The following is a 23,789-nucleotide window of genomic DNA, read 5'->3' on the forward strand; positions in this document are numbered from 1 at the left end:
GAGTCACGTTACTGTTCACTGCCACTATTTCTGCGTTGCACGAATTATTAAGCGTCCAAAGTTAAAACTGATGACTCCCACAACAGACAGATCTAGCTAAACGTTTCCAACAACACCCCAAGAACCGCAAGGTTCACTTAGTCTGTATTTTTAACAACACAGGGCCTTTGTTATCATAAATTTCAAAACAAAACCAAAGAATTCCACATAATATTTATACTTTCAAAAGTACAATATTAATACAGGTCGGTCAGTTAGAAATAACAGCAGTTTGTTAGGTCTACAAGATTTAACGTAAAACCGGTTTACAAATGCTGAAAAGCAGTAGTGGTCCAATAGTCACCATTACACATGAACTTCTCTCTTCCAGAAAATAAAAAAACCCAACCAATTCAAATTTACCAGTATCAATGAAATATTAATAAAACACCCCCAAACATGCCACAATCACTATTCACAAATAAAGTTAAAATGAAATATACAAAAATTCACTTAATACTGTTAAATAACAATAAACTACAAGATTTCCTGAACAGAAATGGTAGGACCCCTGAATGTTTTACAGTGAACGTCAGGAAAAATTAAGTTACCTATGACTATTTTCATGATATACCAGCCAAAGATTTACATGACCATTTCAAAATATACCAATAAAGATTTACAGTCTCTTTAAGATGCACTAAACAAATAAGTTCATAAAGGTGAACACAAATGCTTAAAAATACTGTAACCATCACCAAGGGTGTACTTATGATACTCACTGAGATGCATAAGCGTAGTAGTAACATGTTTACTATCTCCGGTAAACAGATAACATCTAAGATCTGAAAAACTCTCTAAGTTCCCACTGTAAAAGCTCTGTAGTATAGTGAGTTCTTATCAAGTACAAACTTGCATCTTTCCAGTTGATTTCAAGTGAATAATGCACAAATGGGAGAGCAACAAGGTGGGAAAAGTGTGACATTATTCCCATGTTCTTGTAATTAGTTGTCTCGTTCCTCTGTAATGAGAAGACTCGCAATTTCAAAAGCAAGCCAGGGTCCAAGGTATATGAATCCTCTCTTTCCTAGTAATTTGTATTTCTAAGTTAAAAACAAGGTAAAAAAGTCATTGCTCCTGCAGGCCCCACATGCACAACAATGTGCAAATATCTTATGCTGGAGTAAGCCTGACAAAATTGATCATCCAGTCTCCATGCTCTAATTTATCAATAACTAACATAGGATTTGAGAGCAAGTAATAGTTACTGTTCACTTGTTTGAATCAACTTTCACACCATGTGCTTTTCAAAAACATAATATGCGTTATAAGTTTTCAACTATTTCAACACATACTTCCAATGTTAAATAAGGAATTAAGTGCCATGAACTTAGAGCATTAAAGATGGCTCACCTACAGCCAAGCAAAGCTATGTTTACATTCCAGGAAACACTGCAGTTTAAGAAATACAAAATAACCCCGCAGCAGTAGAACATTTTATGAAGAGAAACAGATGCATTCACATATTATAAAGCCATTGCAACTTCTTCAGGCATGGAACTGTTGTGTTAACTATACAGACAGTAGTTATTTAGCAGCAATGATTCCGCAATAAATAATGCACTGTGTTTCTCAGTCCTGCACAAAAATTGCAGCTACAGTTACATCAACAGCTGTAACCTACTGGCTCTAGTGGCAGAGGAGACCTTAAAACCAACTGTACAAAAAATTGTCACACTGTGACAACAAATATAAAAACATAATCTGCAGGTTGGAAATAAAAAGACTCCACTGTGAAGAGGACAGTGTAGACAAACTGCGATTCCAAGTCCACCAACAGAGAGCACTGCCTTCAGATCCGAGTCCTTGATTGACAGAATAGGCTTGGGCTTGACTCTGCATCGCCCACTTTAAAAAAGCATGCTCTGCCTTCTGTTCTTCCCATGTCCTACAACAGAACATGGACCATGGTAAGAAACCGAAGCATTCACACAACAGAGTATTCTGTTGTTATCTACATCTCCTGTATTAACAAAGTATTTTTCAGTTCCGAATGTCTCTGGCACAGCATTCTGTTTGCAGATATGAGAAAATACTAAGCATTCCATACCTGTCTCTGGGTAAGTGGAATTTCGAAAGCCAGGGTCTTTTTGCAACTGAATCTCTTTTAGACTGAATATTGAAACACCTGGAATGTAACAAAGAAATTAATTCATATCCAAACATAACTATGCTTTATTGAACAAAGTTCTAATCTTAATTATACAGTTTAAATAAAAAAACGTTTCCTATTCCCAAATATTTGAGCCAGTATATACCAGACTTCTTTAATAGATTGGACTCGAGAGCTTTTCCTTAAGCAATGTACTTAGATTTAATGTACTATCCTAACAATACTCTGCTACTTTACAACTCCTCTTACTTTCAGGCAAAGTGTGTATTCTTGTTCCAAGACTCCTGAAGTATGCATGTTTCATGGCCTCTTCCGCTGAAATTCTCTTCTTCGATTCATACTATTAACATAAACGGATACAAGTGTGTTTGTTTTCATTAAAAAACTCTCTGCATCAAGTGATTTCATCAAAGGGAGAAATAGAGTTCTACTTGCTCATATTTCCCGCTAACTCACTAAGACAAATTTGTTTTCATTACTTTTCACACATGAAAATCTAACATATGCTACCTAAACCAGTATTATCAACATATAACAAGATTGCTAAAATAGTCAAAACAGCTGCTGTAAACAGATGCAAGTCAAAAATATACCTAATCTTTATTTATAGGTGTAATAACAATTAGATGACAGACTTGTGTCTACCTTATACTCTAATCTTAAATTGCAATGAAATGCTATTACATGAGATCACAAAAGTTTTCTAATTCGATAGACTATGCTGCAGCGTTTTGCATAAAACAGAACTTCAGACAACACGGTCTCCAATCTGTGCTCAAATGTCTCCTGCTGGGGTATATGTGAACATTTGGACGAAGATGCAGACGTTCAAAAAGCTGCATACAAATAAGAACAAAGTCCTAACAAGGACTGCAAGCACCGTTCTGACACAATGTGTAATGAAATGAAGACCTGATGTAGAATTCAAATCACAGGCTGCAAAGCAGAGTAACTGCACTACTCCTTCTGTACTAAGAATTTTTAACACCGTGAAGTTACAGTGCTTCTGCATCCACTCAAAAACTTGAACAGCTGTCCTTCCGTCTTGCTTCTGGCTCATTTTTAATACAGATCAAAAGATTAAACACACGTACCACTTCACCTTTTGAATACACTTTGCAAGATCAAAGAGTAATATTACACCTTAGTAACTGCTTCTCTAGCAGTAAGCTAAGGTCATCGTTACAGAAAGTTAGTATTTGTATTTAAAAGTTCTGCTTTAATACTGTATTTCACAAAAGCTTTTTTTTTTTCAGTGAATTGCTAACATAGAATCAATTCTACTTCTACCAGAAGCAGTAAGAGAATAAATCACCTCCAGCAAAAATTAAAAAATACAGAATTTAAACATCAGGTTTTAAATTCTTACAGTACACGTGCTTCCTGAAACTGTCATTCCTCCCAAACCTCTTCCTCTACAGACTCTGCTGCATATTCCACTTTGAGATTGATTTAACAGATACTATAGCTTCCAATACATTTTGTAAATAATATAATAAAACTCTAAACTTGCACTTCTATAAAGTAAAGCCACAAAACATGTCTTACTTGAAGGAACTTCGCTATCAATTCAATTCCTTCTGTGTCTAGCCTAAAAACAAAAATATTTTAAAAAATTAAAAGTTATTGAACTATATTTACAAAAGCAAAACTGCAAAGGAATTGACTTCATTAAATGATATCAAACCTGAAAATTGAATTTAAACATGGAAATGCTTCCACCCAAACAACTTTTCTGCATGTTAATGTGTATACATAAAAGTACCAATATCTCAGAACAAGACTATTTTAAAAACACTGGGGACAGATAAATCCTGAACTTTGGATTGTGATTTACTAGGTTGACCTGGATCATTTATTTTAGCAAAAAAGCTTTTTTTTTTTTTTTTTTTTTTAAAGCCTAACACTACTCATTTACTAGAAGGACATAATGTTAGACTGTTTTCTTCAGAGTTGATAAAAAATGTGGTAGTCTTTTTTATAAAGTTTACTTATAATAACTGTGCAGACCCTTCAAATTCTTCACAATGGCTTTAGAATGATTTCAACAGAATGCTCAAGGAAACCTTGCCATTTTAACAATGGGTCTATTATACAACAGAAGAGAAGTCAGGTTATTTAGGAAGTGTTGTGTGAATACTCCTGCTATTGCAGGCATTATTAACTGGAGTTTATAGTTCTATAGGTCATTGTGGAGCTGTGGTACCTTGAATGATATTAGACAAAGTAATCACATAGTACCAGGATTATGCTTTGCATTACTATCTGCCCACAATAACAAAACTGATGTGTATTTTTACAGCACTCAGTAGCAGACCATACTTGGAAACATGTTCACATTTACAAGTATGCAAAGCCACAGGGATGTGTATTTTCTATTAATAAAACACAAAGTACCTTGGCGCATGGTTGATGAGGGGTTGTGGTTTATACTTAGGAAAGTTGTAGTTTCTAAATTCATCACTGGAAGAAATGCCTGGCCATGTTTCTTGACATGGGGTTCCTGCATTTTAAAAAAGGCAACAAATTCAACTGAAAAAAATGTAAAGAAGCAACTTTGACATAAATAGGCATTTAATCCTGTAGTTTAAGCAGGAAAGAAAAAAAAAAAAAATCAGTCAACGAGTATATGTTGTACAAACTCAGCTGTGCACTCAGCTCAATCATTTTTATCAAGAATATACTCATTCACTTTAATTACAATGCAATATAAAACAGCACTGTTTATAGATAAAGATCTACAGTTCTCGTGGAAGAAGTGTTTAGAAGAACAAACATATAGCATTAACATTACTGCTAAAAGTATCCATTTACCCAGAAGTCTGAAAATTAAGTGCAGTTCATCTTCAACAGTTGAACCAGGAAAAAGAGGCCTTCCTGATGCCATTTCAAAAAATATGCATCCGACACCCCTTTATAAAAATGGAGAAAAAGATAAATCAGAAACAACCCAACAATTTAAGCTTTCAGCTTTTAAAGATTTCTGTAATTTCTTTTCTATTAAAACAAATTATTAAATTAGTTGTTAGCCACATGCTATTAAAAATAGTTTTGAAAGTTATGTAGCAACAGAACTGTCAAAGACTGAACAAAACCTATGTCACAGCTATATTATATCCGCTTTCTTCAGATGTCAAGTTTACCAATTGTATTGAAGTTTATAGTAAAATACCAAGTTATCATATCATTAGGAGAACGTTTGTTTTTTTTTCTCTAACACTGTGAGCCTATTGCCTGCTTACTCTAAGCAGTAAAAACGTTCTCTGCATTTTCAGAGAGAAATAATAGCATATTCCCTGTCTGCCAATCCCTTCTCTAAAACTCTAACTCAGTTGTAGCCTTCAAAAATTCAAAGGATTAATATTTGAATGCTACTACATTATAATAAAGAATTGACTTTTTTTTAACTTGACTGAGAACAAAATTTTAAATTAGACAAAGCTATACAAACCACATGTCAATTTGAGTTGAATACTCTGAAGATCCGAGGAGAACATCAGGTGGTCTGTACCATAACGTGACAACTTCATTGGAATAGGTCTTTGTAGGAACAGACTTTGCTCTAGCCAATCCTTGATTAAAAAAAGAAAAAGTGGGTCGTGCACTTTGATGAAATCTTTTTTTGCACGGAACTGACAAAGGATTTTTAAGAGCTAAATCAACCTTATCATACTTATTATAAATACCTTCCCAGTTATGTTCATTAAAAAGCCCTAATACATTTCTACAGCTTGTGATTTGCCTCTTAGTATTTACAGCAATCTCATGATCAGTATTTTTAAGCACAGAAGGTAAACAGAATAAAACCTAGAGTAATCCTATAAATTTCATCAAACCAACAAAGCATTAGATCAGTATGACACCTCCCACCATGTAAACCCTTCTGCACCATTTCCATTTGAGAATTACGTTGCAAGAGGCAGAGGGCCACAAATGAATAATAAAATGGTGGAAACAAACCAGATCACTGTTGGATCAGCAGGGGTTTTCCACCCTAACATTGTCAGTTTGTCAGCAGTATCTGACAGACCCCTTCTCTCGCCTGTCATGGTCACTCTGCTTTAGAGTGACTGTGGAGTGCTGGGAAAAGCAACTTGAGTTCCACTTTAAGGATTTGACTAAGTGTGAATTTCAAAGAAAGCCGTAAGACTACTTAAAAACCACAAGTCAAGCGACAGTATTGCCTACACACCTACTACTTTGATGACGAACATCCTGTAAAAGGTTGACTTTCATTTTCCATCTGAGAACACACAAATTCACTACAGACCCAATGCTCCCACCTTTCCTTTTTAAGGAAAGATGCCTCTTTTGCCGAGTGAAGAAAACATTTGTTACAGAATAATTTCAGGCCATACCGAAGTCTGCAAGTTTCAGTTCTCCTTTCTCATTAATTAGTAGATTTTGTGGCTTCAGATCGCGATGTAATACCTTTCTCCTATGACAGTATGCCAAACCACGAAGAATCTGATATAAAAATAGCTACAAAAGAGAACATTTATATAAATTAGACTAAAAGTGTTAATCTACAGATTACACTACTAAAACAGCCCATTTGGGTGCTGTGGAGTTACGTTTCTGTATTGTAGGCAGGACAAAAATACTTCTCAAAAAGTTACTTTTCCATATGAACACACTCCAAGCATCTTCATTATTGTTTACAGATTTAAAATCCCTTTATGCTAATGCACTGCTTTAACACAATACTTTGTAACAAATATTTTAAGAGCAATTTGTTCTGCTTAACTGAAGAGAACCACAGGCTGTTTAAGTAAGCATTTACCAATGCTCTTCCCCACACTAGTATCTTTAAAGGTAACTGTCTCTGACTATACTCAAGTTCCCTTCTGCCACAGAATCCCTTCTGAAAATGCAGCTCAGCATCCTTTCTATCCAATTGAGCCAGACTATGTAAAGAACATTTTGGCATGCTATTGGAAAAATACACTTGGATTCACAAGCTCATGAAACACAGAGAAATGGGGAAACGAGGGTTACGAAAGCAGCCCACCTGCCTCTGGCGTTTATATCCATCCCCTCACCTTGACACACACAGAGGTTTATTTTAGTCCTTTGGAACAAGAAGCCAAGCAAGCAACTTCAGTCATGCATATTAATGCTGCACCGCGTATATAGACACAGAAGTAGTAAGGGATGAAGAAAGGTTTATCAGAGGGCAGCCAAGCAAGTTTACCGTATCAATGCATTCAGAACTACTATTTTGCAGTTTCTTCAAGTATAAAGGGTCTGATCTTAAACATGGGACTTTTGGCATTTCCTGCACAACAGTTCTCAGCCAGTATAGATGATCAAATGTATAATGAAAAAATAAACAGCACTACAGAAAGCAATGTTTACCAACGTGACAAATTCAGCATTTAATAGGACTTTTGAGAAGAAACACTAGAATGTTTTTATATAACCATTTTCTAACACATCAGTTTATTTTTGTACCAGGTGACACCACCAAATTCTTTTTCCTAAACTGGAGAAATACACAGCAGGTGTAGTTTACATCCATCTGTTCTCAGTCTGCTTATGTGGGATTTATCTTTCTAGAAAAAAAGGAACTGGGATCGATTTTTTTCTTTCTTTTCTTTTTTGAAGAGCAGAATGAGAAGCAACCAGTTTTGCTGCATCTACTCATGTCCATACTGTTGCAGGGGTAGTCAATCCCAAGTAATATTAACAGGACTGCTGTGGAAATCGATAGCCATCTCCAGCCTGCACTGGAACTGCAAGGATTAGTCAAGAAGGCAAGGCAGATTATGCTACAGAAATTGCGGATCTTCACCGCAGTTGGCATGGATCCTTTTGGAAACACACAGGACGACATGTATTAGCTCAAAATTTTGTTTGAAACAGTAATGCCTGAAGAGATCACACACATCTTTATATTATGTATCTTCATTTTGTTAAAACTCAAAAAATTAAAACTAGCTGAGGAACGTGAGGTGAATGATGACAGGGAGGTCTCACAAATGTTAATAACAGCCCATCCCCCCAGTTATTGTAATGTCAGCACCTACAGCTACTACTACAGTTAAGCAGCTGTTCTGATTTCCCAGTGCAAAAGGTACTGACCATATAAATCTGCTCTTAGGCCATAGCTTAAACCACAGGCAAACAACGAAAAACAGTTCCTCTGCTTAGCTTGGATTACCACAAGCAGATTCTGCTTGTTCTCTAACTGCACTTATTACAGGAGTCAGCTTACCACTTACAGCTTTTCTTTATTTTTTTTTAAGCTCAAAGCACTAATTATTAACTTGTAGTGAATTGAAAACACAAGCATAATTATGTTTTTTGTTGTCTCTCTGAAATAGATACAGATTAAAGAATTTCCTTTTACGGACTCTCAAAGGAAGCAAAAGAGTAGGTTACGGGCAGATGTCTTTCCCTTCAGTGTGACAACAGAATAAAAGAAAAAGCTATCCAAACAGTGACCAATATCTAGACTGAATCCCATACGCAATTCAACTAAGAACAGATTTCTCAACACATGACTAAGCCAAAACCAAGGATGACAACTCTACTGGAATGCACACAAAACCCATCACTCGACAGTATTTAGTACATTGTGCCATCAACCGCGTTTGTGCCATGTGCTACTGCATAAGAATAAGGCTGCAACACAGCCAGGTGGTACTGGCAACCCAGCCTCCTCGGACAACTTCACTCATTTCAAGATAGTGTTGTCCTCTGTTTGGAATCTTGTTTATAAAGCCGTTAAGTATTAAAGAACATAAACAGTTATTCCTGTTTTCCAAGTTAAAACCTGTTTGTTACGAGAGAGGTAACACTTGAACCTGAGTTAGTTTCAGCAGGCCAGATTGGGAACTCAGTCACTTGACCGGGCCACAGCCATAATTGACACAGCAACAGACAATTAAACCTTAAAGAACATAAGTTCCATTTTATTACTAATGGAAAGACAAACATTGCTGATTCTTAAATACGTATTATTTATTTCTTACTTCTGTGGTAAGCAGTGGCATCCAAACCCACATTCATGACTGAGGCTACATTTTCCACAGTGTGCATATATAAATTTTTTTTGAAGATATACCAAATTACAGACTTAATAAATGAGTATAAAATAATGGAAGGAGGAGAAGAGGTCAAGAGTTATGAATATATTATTTGTTAGGAAGTTTTTATTTTCAAATATGTAACTTCAAAGAGAATGAAAACATATAAAGTTCTGTAATATCCTGTTTTCAGTGCTTTAAACACTTAAAAGCCATCAAAACAAAAAAGAAAGACTCCATCTGATGTCAAATATAGGTAAGCCAGGCCCAAAGGTCAAAAAGGAAGTTTATTTTATTTTTTTAAAAAAGCCCTAAACCATATAGCTCCTGATTATTAATTTCTCTGAAATTCTTAGAGCAGAGAAAGCCGGAAGACAGTCACTGTCAGTGAAAACACTCACCTTTACATTGTGCATACTCATAATGTTACCACAGTCATCCATGTACTGCTTCAGATCCTTGTCCTGTCAAAACACCATCATCATTGTTCAGTAAAATTGTGGACAACAGATTACATGAATATTATTTATTGTTAGAAACAAAATAATTAATCAGAAAACAGTTTTCTGGAAAAGATATTCAATGATAAAGAACGCAAAAGCCTGAACATGCAGAAAACTCTGGCTTTCCAGAGGCTATAAATACCCATGTTTTCCAGCAAGCTGCATCAACCTCAGGCAACATCATTTGTTATTGCCACAAACAGGATGGAGGAGAAGGCACAGTATTTTATGAAATTGCTGTATTCTCTAATTACATTGGAAATGGAGGTTTTCTTCATCCCTCTTATTAGGCTTATATTCCAGCATATTACACAAAAAGATCATTAGGTAAAGCTTCAGTGAGAAAATGAAGAGTCTACAATGCAAGAGGTGAGCAAGTGAGATATGTAATTGTAGACACTTGCTTAAAAAGATTGTTACAAAAAGATGAAATGTGTTTTCATCAAAGTATACTTTTTTCCTTAGCTAACTCGCAAGAGCTGCATGAAACAGGAAAAATATTGTTTGAATAGCAGTGTGATTGTCCTTCTTTACAGTTAATGATTTTGGTACAAGTAGACAGTTTGCTCAGGTAGATCACTACTAACTGCTATTAATGAAACTCTGAAATTATCAGAGCAGTATTTGCTGATTTACAGCAATTTAAGAACTGAATACACTTTTCTCATTTTCAGCTGAATGGTTCTAGATGCAAGAGAAAACTCTAACAGTCCCAGCATTTTTAGAAACAGTACCTTATTTTGCTAAGTCTGTGTTACTCAGAAACAATAAATCAAATGTAGAGCTCACCAGTTGTTTAAGCACTTACCAGATATTCGAAAACAAGAGTCAAAGACTTGTCTGTATGCACGATATCATGTAATGTAACAATATTTGCATGCTTCAGATCTTTTAATAATGACACTGCAAAAGAGAATTATAAGTATAAAATAAACGCAAAACACACGAGCAGTAAATGCATTTCTAGCAAGTTCATACATAGAATCTATTTCGTTTTTTTAAATTAAAAAGCTATTTTTGAAGAACGTAATATTCATATATATTAAGCTAAGAAGAAAGGTATTGAATCAAAATACCAGTCATGAGTAACAAACTGTAAATATTTCCTGAATTATGTATTTCAGGCAGAAGTAGTGATTTCTTAAAATGTATTCTGAATCCCTGAATGTTATTCACTAATAATAGTCTAGATCAGTATAAAATCATCCATTTATAACACTGCATTTGAGAACACAACCACCCCCATAAAGTAAATAAATTTGAAACACTAACCCTTAATATATCTAGACTAAAATTTTGCTCATCAAAACTAATACCAATTTCATTAATCTCCCATGTGGCTTACGTATTTCCAAGTACCAACAGTACTTTGGTCAGAAAGAAATCCAGAAGTATCTGAAATTCTAAGTAGTAAAAAGAGTCATCACCTTCTCTTATGGCTGTGCATGGTGCTCCCTCTTCATGTTCCAGTCGGATTTCTTTCAGAGCTACCAGGTTTTCTGTCAATTTACTTCTCCCCTTATAAACTGTTGCGTAAGTACCCTACAAAATGGAAAAAGGAGGATGATTTTACAAGTTGTTCCTTCATTGAAAGATCAGCTAAAAAAGAAAATACAAACTTCTGTCTGAGGTTCCAATAGGTTTCATTTTGGATATGAATAGTTTTTACTTTGTCTTATTTTGATACATGTAAAACTACAGAAATATCTTGTAAGCGCAGGTCTGAACAAACAGAAGACAGAAGAGATGCGTATGCTTAACAACTCTGAAAGTGACATGGAAAGCTATATCCCATACAGCTACCAAAGAAGTCAGATCAGGTAGTGTTAAATTAGTTTGCTGCTGGGATCACTTGCCCTCTTTAAAGTCTCTACTTGATTAAAACTAGCTCAGGTATCTCCACACTACGCTGCAGTTATGTTTCCGAAGGCTGCAGCCATACTCCTCCATTACTTTTACGAAAACATATAACTCCTTTTGATAGCTCCTTGTTTTTTACATATTTTACATGAGAATATTAGGGGGGGAAGTTTTCAAGTTTTATTTTGATTGACATAATGAACAGTGAATATTATGAAGCTTAATTTTTTTCAATTTTTTTTTTTTCCTTAGACTGTAAGAGATTCAAAACTCTCAAGGCATGTTAGATAAGGTCAAGAAATTCTGGCAAAACAGCAAGCAAGCTTGCAACTCCCCTGCAATTGCAAAGAGGAAGCAACAAAGTTACAGAAACTGCCCTAGGTTACTCTACCTACCTGGTGTTGTCCTCTACACTTTGTAGGCGAGTGAGAGAACGCACACCCGCAGCTATGACTTGATAGCTACTAGATTAACATCACTCCAAAGATAGGCAAAGTTATGTCAAGTCTAGTGACCCACCTAACAAGTACTAGAGGCAAAGTAAAAAATAAATGTGCCTGGAAACTAAAACATTGTGAACAGAGGACTCGCAATATTCGCAGCAGAGAAGCCCTGCTTCCTTCTGCCGCATTCAGTGTGTCCCATTCCAGTGCTCCTTGTCCGTTTTTGATCCCATTGGCCAGCCTCAATCAAATTGGACAGGACTGACACCTGCCCCTCCTGAATTCTATCGTTTCTCTGGAAGTCCGAGGCTGGGTGGAGGCAGAGCGCCGTGTCGCTGCCCTCCCAGAGGGAAAGGCAAACTCAGTGTTACGTATTTCACTTTGCAGCACTCAGGCGTGCAGGCTTCGCTACTGGAACATGCATAGCTACTGCCTGCTCCCAGCAAGCGATGGCTTCTTGTCCAGCATGAGTGCTCCCTAACACCGAATTCAAGGCAGGAGGACACCAGACTTAACTAGTTTTATGACTGACAGAATAATTTTGTCTATCTGCATACAAATCCAGCCTACGTAAGAAGGTCACAGATCATTTGCTAATGGAGTCTTGCTCTTCACGAGCTCAGTGATGGTTTTCCTTAATTTTTTTTTTTTATATATATGCATGGAACATTTGTGTGGTTATGACATTGTTACACATGTTGAATATGTTTGGTTTACTGAAAAGATAAATTCAACGGGTATTTTGAGGGACACGAAGATTTTCAGTTAACATATGTAAAATTTTACACGACATTGTCATCAAAGCAGTAATCATTTCAGAAGAAAGCTATTCATACCTCTCCAAGCTTTTCTAACTTGATATAGGTTTCCATTTTTCCAAATCCAATTTCTGACTGCAGTGAAAAGAAAGAGAAAATCCATCACTAAAACTGAACACTTTATTTATACAACATTTAATCAGCAAGCTAAATTTTGTTTCAGAAAAATACCTGATAGTACTTGACCAAACACTGCACAATTCTGCTATTTTAAAAACTATTCAGCATATTATGATATAAATGCATCTCAGCATCCAAGCCTAATGCTCATCCTGTTGGCCAGTCTACTGTGTATCCTGGAAGGACTACGTACTGAGGTACAATTAGACCAAAACCCCACTTTACCCTACCTCCTCCTTAAGTCTCCCCCACTCTTCTGATCTGATTACTACTACTGAGGTTGTCATAGCTTAAAGCACAGAAGTCATCTCAAACTATTCCATCCTTTCTCTTGCTTATCCATATGCTGCTGCTTCTTTCAAAATGACTTTCATTACTTATTTGCCCTCTACCAATATATACACAACATAGAACACGTTCAAGATCTCAGCTCCAGTTTTCCTCTCCCATCCTGACCTCTCAATGCCTTTCAGCCTAAAACTCTGCCAGTTGAATCCCTAAACATCAATCTTCCACAAGCTTCAGCTTTGTCTCAACAATTTACGTTTCAGGGCTCGTAACTTCAAGTCTTTGTGTATTTTACTTGGATCTCTTCACCTTCGCTTTTTTTGTCACCAACTTTGCTCTGCAATGCAAGCCAGGAAGATCTGCCTGCCTGTATAACACCTTTTTCTAAAGACTGTAAGATCATTACTCTTTTCCTATTCAAATCCCACAGCTACTCTCATATTAAGTGGAGTTATAGAGTTAATACAGTTATTTTCAGATAAGACCACTGTCAACTATACCAAGGCTTCATATTGTTCTTACAGTATAAAGAATGCGGAAAGCAGACATATAAATTGGCTTTAAAATTGGTGTGTTTTACGAAGTGCATATAGCCTGTAGCCTGTCAAAATCCAAAATCCATAGGCTTCATGGGGTTTTCCTTTACTGGCAATTGAACACACACTACAACAAAAAAGCCAGGTTTTCTTCCTAACATCACCTCCTCCTTCCATTTCCAAACATAGCTCTCCACCTGCTATTTCTTTCCAAGGAATGATACTTTGACCCCGGACTGGCTTCAGCACCCACATCCACAAATCTGAATACGTTGATGTGCTCCTAAACTCTGATGGATATTACAGTTGTGTATTATTTCATGGTAACACAGTGCAACAAAAAAACTTCTGCCTGTATTAAGATTTGACAACAATATGAAGGTATACTAAGAAAAATTGGATTATTACTTAATTTTCAGAACATGTGCATGAAAATACATCTGAAGTAAATGTAAGATCTTGCCTGTAAACATATTTGCCATATCTAAGAGGAAAAAATGGGCACATAGTTATGTTAAGAGTAATTCTGCATTATTAAATTAGTGTTAGAATTGAAATGTTTTAAAATTGCATAAGGATACTTCAGCATCAAGCATAATTAGGAGCTTGGTGAAGCCAAGTTGCTTATCCCAAAATACAAGCAAAGCTGATATTTGACAACCCCTTATAGCTCCTGTGACATTTAAACATAGCACTGATACAGGTACAATGTTAGTAAAATAAATATTATGTTTCCAAAGTGCATTTTGACCTACTTAAACAAACATATCTTGAAGTGAGCATTAGATAGTATCAGAATTTAAAAGATAAGGCTGCTTAGTTTACAGGGAAATTAAAGGAGAACTCATAGACATTGGCCTTGTTATTGCCAGACAGCCTGGAATACAACTTAAAAGTCTGATTTCTAAGAAACCTCCATGTTGTTAATCAAGGCTAACAAACTTAAAATCTTCTTTAATAAAATCATACAATTTGATGATATGTCCTTCAGAGGACAGATATTCTTCAAGTCCTGCCTTTCAATGTTTAATGTTTTAATTTTTTAATCACATTTTCGTTGCCTACCACTCATAAGAAAAACTAATTTTTAAATTCCTCAAACTAGGATCAATTTCCTTTCTCCTTCAAAATAATTTCTGACTTAGTTTTTTTCTGCAATACACATCTGTCTAGACTTACACAGAAACACCAATGCACCATATTTATGGTGTCTTCTAATGGCTGGTGTGTATGTTACACCTATGCTACTGCACATGCATGTACATGTATACACAAAATACAATTACCATAAAAGCTAATTTTTTTGTTGTGTTTCAAAGAAGTACACCAGACCTAAAGTATAACAAGTCCTCACTTGATACTTTTTATAGCTTTTTTCCTTTGATTCCTACTAAGCCTTGAAAAGAGACATGCCTTTGAAGCGGAGCACAATATTCATACATTGTAATTAACAGTCAGCTAGCAAGCTTTCAATGACAATCTCAGAATGAGTCCTTGAATTTTGGTTTGTTTTTTTTTTTTAGGTGAGTTTGAAATCATGAAAAGACAATGCAGCAAGTGCACGTCTGCATACCACAGCACTGCTGGCAGGTTTCACTTTGGACTTTTAAACCCTGAAAGCATTTTTAAAAGGCAAAACGGAACAACCTTGTGACAGGAAGCCGACTCAATACACACACCCTATTCATTAGAGGGCACTGTTTTTCTGCCTGTCTTCCAGAACGTAAGGAGGAGAGAACTTCAACTGCTCTCAGGGCTCAATGTTAAATGAACAAGGGAATTTGGATATACAGGAAACTCCCTCCAGACCCCAAATACTATATCCCACTGAAGAGGTTCTACTGAAAAGGTACTCCACCAGCATCTGAAAAGAAGGTTTGGGGAAGTCTGTTCCTCAGTTCAATGCTACACCAGTAACTAAGTGGTTAATGAGTTACAAAATTCCCCCACAAGTATTTCAGCTTGCTACATTGTTATTATTATTACTTTCAGTGCTTTCATCCATCTTTTCTTCTTTTAGTATTTTTCTTGTAAAAGGCAACATACAGATCAGAGCTTTAGTCTAGCACGCTAGATTGTATTTTTTCAGGGGAAAAATACATGATAAAACTCAAGCATTGTTTTGTTACAAACAGTAATTCACAAAGAATAAAATAAAGATATTTCACAGTTAATAAAATTAATTCACTACATGTACTTTCGTATTTATTTTTCAGCCAGTAAGCCATTAAATCAAGAAAACAAAGAACAATGCAGATTTCACAAAACTATCCAGTTTTCCTCTGCGAAGAAGTTCTCGCCAATGAATTTGCTTTGGAAGTCAGTAATAGTCTAGCAATTCTTTAAGACCTCAATTAACATTAAGAAAGCTGACAGATCAAATTATGAGTGAAATGTAGTAATTTTCATAAAAATAAGGCAATTATGGGTTTTTTTTTTACTATTTCAGAGATATGTGTATTTTATATCAGTGTCCAGGATATCTAGCAATTATACTCTAATTACAGTATAGGAATCCTTATTCTGCCATCTTCAAGAAAAGACTTATTTTTTAAAATAACCCAATAACGTAAAAAGATATATGTAAATTTACTAATTCATATTCTTAGGAATTCACATATGCTTTAAAAAAATAATAAAATGAATGAACTGAATATGAAAATGAGTAAGATGAAATGAAAATGAAAAAAATGAATAAAGCGAATGAACTGGACTGAAAACTAGATGCAATACTTGGGCCTGATTAAGACTTTTACTGGGTCATTATGAAGATGAAAAAGTATCTTCAACCTTAGTAGAGTTCACTAGGCATCCTATTTAGGAAGGCTATGGAGTTTAAGAGAGAATGGCGCTTTTTTAATGTGAACTTTGTGGTCTGGTTGCCCAAGGAATGGACAGCTTGCTGTTCTCAGTCGTGGGCACAGAAAGATTTATGTTGGCATGTAATGGTGAGTGTAGGGCTGTCAAGGTGTGGGTGTAATCCTGTACTGTGACATCAAGGAGCATCTGGATGATGCTCTTAGCCATATGGTTTAGTTTTAGTAGTCCTGGGAGGAGCAGGGAGTTGGACTCGATGATCCTTATAGGTCCCTTTCAACATGAGATATTCTATGATTCTATGAAAAATCTATCATCTCAACAGTAATTTTGAAAAAGAGAATCTGTTATCAAGTACAAAAAGAACAGTGAGGAGGACCTGCCTTCATATTATGCTGCTTTAGGGCCTTACTGTATCACATGAGAGCCTCAGCCTTGACCGAAGACTACGTGGCCTATTTGCTCAAACAGATCATCCCTGCTCTGAAACGCAAAAGGAATTAAGTATACACACTTTGGGAGTTGAGTTTAGCCACTGATTTCAATGGGTCAAGACCTTCACTGAGAAACGACAGGGCCAAGTTTGCAGAAGAAAAATGAAAGAAGGGGTGAAATTCTTCAATAGATTTTGACAGGTAGACGCTGAAGTGCTGTATCTTTCAGGACATAAAAGCCGAGGTGTAAATGACGTTGAATGATACCTGTGGTATACAGACATCTGCATTAAATGGAATCTGAAGTTGGTTTAGCAAGGCAGACGCATTACACTTACCAGTGATGCTCTACGAGAACGTCGACTCATTGGCTGATCAAATGGTGGGCTGTTAATCTGCAACTTTTCAAGATAGCCATCAGGTATCCTGATGTCAGCAGGCAGGGACAAGCGCTTGTTCAAATCCTGCAGTAAATAATGTTTATAAAGAGAAGGGTCAAGTATAATTTAGAATTTCCTAAAACATCTTCTAACACCTGTAGTGTTACTGTTTTTACAATGTTACTACGTAAAACTGAAATATTTATATGAATGAAAAATAAGTAATCTCACAGAAATTGTTTTAAAAACATTCTCCTCTAGTAATACTTCGAATTGCTTAGATAATGCTTAGATAACATGTTAAAAAAAATCAGTGCTTTATGAACTCATTACTCTAGCAAGAGGAATGAATATTAAAATGTAATTAATTACATTGTGGATAAATGTATTGAGTTTACTTGAATACTTATACATACCTGGAATATGAGAAACTGAGAACTCAGAGGCTGGTAAATATATTTTTTTTCATATAGTAATTACATTAGAATAATAAGAGACCTCCACGATTCAAAATATATCACCCTATCTTTCTCCGACTACTAAAAGTTATAAATTTATTTAAACTTCTATGTTTCTAGTCTTACAAAACCAAATCACTTCATTATTATAGCCAAACTATTATGAATGTATTTTTCTATTTCAAACTTTTTATTAGAGGATCATTAAAAAAAAAAATCAAACTGCCATTATATAAAAGTAGTTTTCCCTACATCATATTCTGTTTTTCACCAGTAAATTTTCTGAACAACAACATGTATCATTTCTAAGACAAGAGGGAAGCAAAATTACTTTACCTTTCAGCAAACACAGACACACACAAAAAAAAAAGTGGGTTTTTCTGGGGGGATGGCTGCACATTCCCATCAATTTTTTATTTTTTATTTGGCTTTAATCTCAAACATGCCAGGAAATGAATGATCAAATATTCTCTTAAAGCAGCCAGTCACCACCACAGAGATACAAGGGAAACGCCAGACTCACAAAAAAATGGGAAGTAATTTCCGTAATAGCCAGAATTGTTTTTCAGTAAAGGTAGTTTACCCCAGTAAAGAAAACCATGCTCAGCATCAAACTATAAAATCCACCCCGATGGATTCTACCCTGAAGTTAAGAAGACACCTCTGGAACCACTGTTTTCACACTTTTCTTCATCAGAAGAGGGAACCTCCAGATTTCTGCTGGTGGACCTCAGGTTTAATCAATGCTGACCTGAGGGCAGTAAGCTCTTCCTCATGTTACCCTAGTCTATTTTACCTATCACTTCCAGCTTTGAATTTTGGGCGTCCCGAGCTAACCTAAATGCTGACAGCTACATCCCCATTCGGTTCCCCTCAGGCTTGGCCATGTGTTTCTACTCACGTCTTTGCAGCAGCTTTGAACTATTTCAGCACGCTAAATCATCAAGAAACTATCTCAGGCGAAGTGCATAGCTTCCTGCCAGCTTTGTGCTCTGAACAGGTTCAGTGTAAGGTCAGACAAGCTCACAGCCTGAACACAAGGCAAGAGAGGCAGCAGGGCAAGCCCAGGAAGCGGGCAAGCCCAGGAAGCCGGCAGCTAAATTGGCTTCGGCTGCCAAAGAACTGGATCATCAGACTTTTCAGGACTTGAGATCTTGGGGGACAGCTTGCTAAGCTTTCAGTGTTGATAATGAATTTGAACCATGTATATGTATGATCCATACACACACCTGGAGCAATAGCTGAGCAAAACATATGAGTTAAAATATATATTTAAAAAACCGAATGCAATGTGGGAGTTAGTTGAATGTCAGGTAGGACTGAAGTGCTAATATACATCCCCCAGACGATTGATCTACATATGCTATTCACTGCCAGCCACTGGATACAGGCAGAAATTTTTGGAGAGATGCCAACAAAGCTTTAACTTCTGGCAGCTGACCCTCCTGTTTTCTTTTTTGCTCCTCACACCTCATAGGTACAGAGCACAAAATCTGTTAGCTTCTACTTCGCTGCCCAACATCAGCTTCTTTGCATAACTGGACAAAATCAGTATCAGTATTTCTTATTTTGTACAGAAACTTAAAATTGCCTTTAAACAAAATAAGTACCATTCACATAGCGGCAGCTTTGACCAACATTTTTAAGTTCAGTTAAAAGACAACAAAAGGATGTCTCAGTTTTGGCAGCTTCCAATTTCTTTACTAATTTTCAACTTTGGTATTTCAAATTTTTCAAAACATTGGCAATTTTAAAACTGTGTGGTTTTCAGGAGAGTGGAAGTAGTAATTAATTTTAATGGGAGCTATCAGTAATCCCCACAATAAAGCCGTATTTGCTACTAAAGAATTTTCCTTCTTTTTGACAGGCTCTGCTAATGCCATTTTTGTAACAGGCAAATCAAATTCAGTGAAGTTAGAGCCATTTGGAAAGAGAAATGCCTCTCCAATACTGAAGAGTGCTTCAGATTATTATAAATAAATAAATATTTCCACCCTCTAATTTATTGCATTCTTCAGAAAATTCAGGTAGCTCATTAAAACACATGAGCCCAAAGGAAAGAGCTTCATGTTGCCTTAAAGAAAGCAGCTTTGTCATCTCACTGCAGCAGGAAACCATGGAACTGCTGGAACAAGACAGGGATGGCAAGGAAGAGGACCAACAGCAGCCTCTACTCCACCTTCCTGTCGTAATCCCTGATCAACAGCGGGGCAATATCCTGATTTTCTTTCTCGCATTGCTCAAGAACATACAATAAAGCAGAAATTTGACAAATTTCAAGTCAGCAGAAAAGAGCATTGGGCTGAGTTTTTCAATATAACTTCCTGAACACAGTTGATATTATCGTTTTCCTATATACCCTGTGGCAAAATAGCTTTCTCCTACTCCTATCTATTAACTCTATAGCATAGAAACCTGCTGTAGTGCTCTCTTCCTACTGTCCCATAGTGCTTGTTCGACAGTATTTTACGGAGTCTGTTTATAGGTATACTGAAATCATGGACCACTACTCAAAGGTCTCATGAAATACTGAGCCGACTGTACCCCAGAGCTCTCCATCTGTATGTTCTCTCCTCCCACAGCACTCATCCTTGGGGCATCCAAAGTGGTGATTCACATCTAGCTCCACAGCCTTGAAAAAGGATTTCCAAGCGTATAAAGCTGATGGGTATGTGTAGGAAGAAAGAAGCAAAAGCAGCCTTTAAGCGGTGATGACCATTTGAAAACTATGCCATTAACTGTGCACAGTGCCTGCCACTGATAAACACCTATCTTTTCAAGTGGAGAGGAAGGGAAACAAAACAAGCCTAAGACGCTTTACAGTTACTAACGGTTCATTATTTCGGAGTCCAGCCACTCAAAAACCAGAGATAAAAATATTTTAGGTACCAGATAGTATTATTACGGGAGGTAGTTTTAATTCTATTACAGAATTCCCCTTCATTCATTCTCAAGAGCTCTGCTTATGCCATTTTTGCAACAGGCAATTGCAAAACCCACCGTGACTTCCCTCAGACATCCATGTGACATCCTCAGTTCTAAACTGAGCTTAAGCGGCATTTGGTGCTCCACAGAGCATAATATAGATACTGTTTAAATGTAAGTACTTACTGATGCGGAGGCCAAAATCTGTTCTAGTTTGGGGGAAAAAACACCACAGGCAATAGCTTACTCGAGGCATACAACAACCCCACAATATCTGTCTTAAACAAAACAAAAACCAAAACACAACCTGATGGGAAAAACAGGGAGAAAATTTCTTCAGAGTTGTAATACCTATTTTTAATATAATTTCTCTGTTTACATTTGTAATATATAATGGATAATACATGACTATAATCACTCTTTTTCCCCCCCTCAGAAAATGAGTACAAGTACTCACTAAAGTGCCAGAAGCCTCAATTTTTGTCATATTGTAAATAAAGCCAAAACACTATCCCTTCTCCGTAACTTCTTAGAGCTGAGGAAAGTTTTTTTTTCTCAGCAGAGAACATAATGATTTCATCGAAACTGCAGCAAGTACTTTATAGATTTTTCCTCCTAACGATCTACACTACTACTCTACTCGCAATACTCACGCCTATTTGCTGTGTTGAAATGTCAACCAAGCCTTCTTTTTTAAAACCATATATTAAAATTGTTACCTACCAGTCAGAAGCCTTTTATGACACCAACATTTGAAAGATCATCTATAAAGTTACATATATAAAGTCTTCTTTGTATTATAATTATTCTTTACCTAACTGCCTAAAATAGGCAAAATTAAAGCAAGTCATTTAAACTGCAAACCCAAATACGTGAAAGAGAGAAATTATGTTTTGTTTGCCTGTACCGCCTTAATTCCTCCCAGTTTTTGCAATAATTGAAGCAACCACCTCTTGGGAAAAGAAAGCAATCATAATTAAATGCTATACAGCAACATAAAAGGGGATTCATTAGATGTGCATGAGAGAAATAAGCACAACGATTCCTAGTGGCTAAACTGAAAAACTGGAAACTAAAATTACATGAGTTTGATACAGCTGAAAAACCCAATTCATTTAACTGAGATTACGTTAAAAAGAAAAGCAAGAACCCTGCCATACACCAACCAATTTTGAGTATGGAGCGTTCAAGACCAGGTAGTCTGCTGAGGCTTAGGCAACCTGTTCAGCTGGTTGCAGCAAGAGAATTATTCCCTGCTGCGGGCTGATCCCAGCGAATCCAGCTGAGCACTCGCTCCCTGCTCCTGCAGGATGCAGAGAAGATGGAAGGATGGGGAGGAGACTCATGGATGGAGATAATGACAATTTAATAGGGAAAGCAAAAGTGGTGTGCCCAGAGTGAAAAAGGAATTGATTCACTGTTTCCCAGAAAGTTGGCCCTCAGCATGCCCAGCAGCAGCTCGGGAAGTGGAAGACAGACACCATAGCCTCAAATGTCCTTTCCCCTCCTTCCCTGCAGCTTTTCTTGCTGAGCACCATGTCAGACGGTACAGAATGGCCCTTTGGCCAGTTTGGCTCGGCTGTCAGGCCTGGGGGAAGCCATTTCCCTGCTGGTGCTGGACAGCCTTTATGGTGAGGACGCCCAGGCCGAGCGCTGGCCGTAGCGGATGAAGCCTGGAGTTGCACGTTGGACGCATCCGCCATCTCCGCTCCCTCACGCTGCTAGTGCGGCCACCCTGCCGCAATCTCGCTATTGCTGCTTTAGTAGCAGCAAAACCTGCTCTTCCAAACCCCACGGCTTGCTGCTATTTTGGCATCAGGCCAGGCTGGAGTGCAAGCAACAGTAGTGAACAGTGATTTTTAAGAATTTCTAATTCTCTTAAATCTGTGTGGATTCTGTGAACCAATGAAAAAGACACTTTCTGGACAGAGGACTTTGTCCACATTAATTTCAATGACCAACTGAATCTGATGATGTGGTAGCATTTCTCAGAAAAAAGAAAAAAAAAAAAAACCTTAAAGCAAGGAAAACTACTAACACCAAGAAACCTTTTATAATGGAAATTATTAGCAGGCTATTAAAAATGCGGGCTGTTACAAGATCCTGCTATAATGCTATTTAAAGAAGTAATAAGGAAGCATGTAAAATTAATGGCAGGACTGATTATTTTCCCTACGCTCTTTATTTTTTGATACTTAAGATTTTGAGCTTGTCAACACTACAGAGTTAAATGTCCTTTTTAAACACTAATTAATTTTGCATCCGTTTATGAGTCTTTTAAATTTCTATTTCATTTTTTAAAGGCAGTAAATTAGAGTAATTCCCTGTGTTATCTTATGTATCCTTTTTTAAATATAACACGTAAGTGGTGTACATAGACCTTCAACTATGCAGAAGGAATCTGGGTACATTCCCTTGTAACTGTAACACGCAAAGGTTTACTGGAATGCAAAATCTTAGCTTTCAGGGACAACAGAGTACTTCAGGTAAAATAAACTTTTAGAAAATTAAAATGATAGTATTTTCTTGATGTTGCTTTCAATTTATTTTTCCAAATGAGGTCTAATTTATGAAAAAGCTCTTGTCAATTCATAAAATTTTTTAGTTTCATTCTTTTATGGTTATCATTAGGGTCAACTTGCAACAAAATATCAGTGTTGAGTAAATGCCACACTGTTAAAGGTTCAAATGCCTACAGTTAACTGTATATTGCTTAATGAGCTATTTTTTGATCCAGTTCCAGAATACATTCTGGAGACCATATTCAGGCACCAGTGCTTTGCTAGGGCAGCCAGAATGCTCATGGCATTTTCTCCCTCCTCTACATCTTAAAACCACATTTTCTATCTTCACATGCAATGCTTATTCTCAGTCTTGCTTTTTTACTGGCTGAGAAATGCATACTATTTTTGTAATTTGCCTGAAATGAGAATCACATTTGTCCTACTCTGCCTGATGGCAGATAAACATGTAAGCACTTGTGACACTAATATCACTTTGTTTTCTGTGGAGATAAACTACCCC

At 36.6% G+C, this 23,789-nt stretch overlaps 1 protein-coding gene across 1 annotated transcript in view; it reads right to left on the bottom strand.

The window, feature by feature from the left end:
- Window positions 1-1,889: 1,889 nt before the first annotated feature.
- CDK17 (cyclin dependent kinase 17) overlaps window positions 1,890-23,789 on the bottom strand; it is a gene marked incomplete at its 3' end in the record, with an annotated part of 53,513 nt that continues 31,613 nt past the window's right edge. The window contains exons 4-16 of the mRNA XM_082014130.1: window positions 17,341-17,466; window positions 12,826-12,882; window positions 11,114-11,228; window positions 10,495-10,589; window positions 9,585-9,647; window positions 6,511-6,634; window positions 5,604-5,724; window positions 4,967-5,064; window positions 4,550-4,655; window positions 3,701-3,743; window positions 2,402-2,492; window positions 2,090-2,167; window positions 1,890-1,927 (exon numbers count right to left, since the gene is read on the bottom strand). Coding sequence (XP_081870256.1) covers window positions 1,890-1,927; window positions 2,090-2,167; window positions 2,402-2,492; window positions 3,701-3,743; window positions 4,550-4,655; window positions 4,967-5,064; window positions 5,604-5,724; window positions 6,511-6,634; window positions 9,585-9,647; window positions 10,495-10,589; window positions 11,114-11,228; window positions 12,826-12,882; window positions 17,341-17,466 — 1,155 coding nt within the window. The remainder of the gene's footprint in view (window positions 1,928-2,089; window positions 2,168-2,401; window positions 2,493-3,700; window positions 3,744-4,549; window positions 4,656-4,966; window positions 5,065-5,603; window positions 5,725-6,510; window positions 6,635-9,584; window positions 9,648-10,494; window positions 10,590-11,113; window positions 11,229-12,825; window positions 12,883-17,340; window positions 17,467-23,789) is intronic.

This window comes from Phaethon aethereus (genome assembly GCF_964289735.1).
Source record: "Phaethon aethereus genome assembly, chromosome: 1".
NCBI lineage: Eukaryota > Metazoa > Chordata > Aves > Phaethontiformes > Phaethontidae > Phaethon > Phaethon aethereus.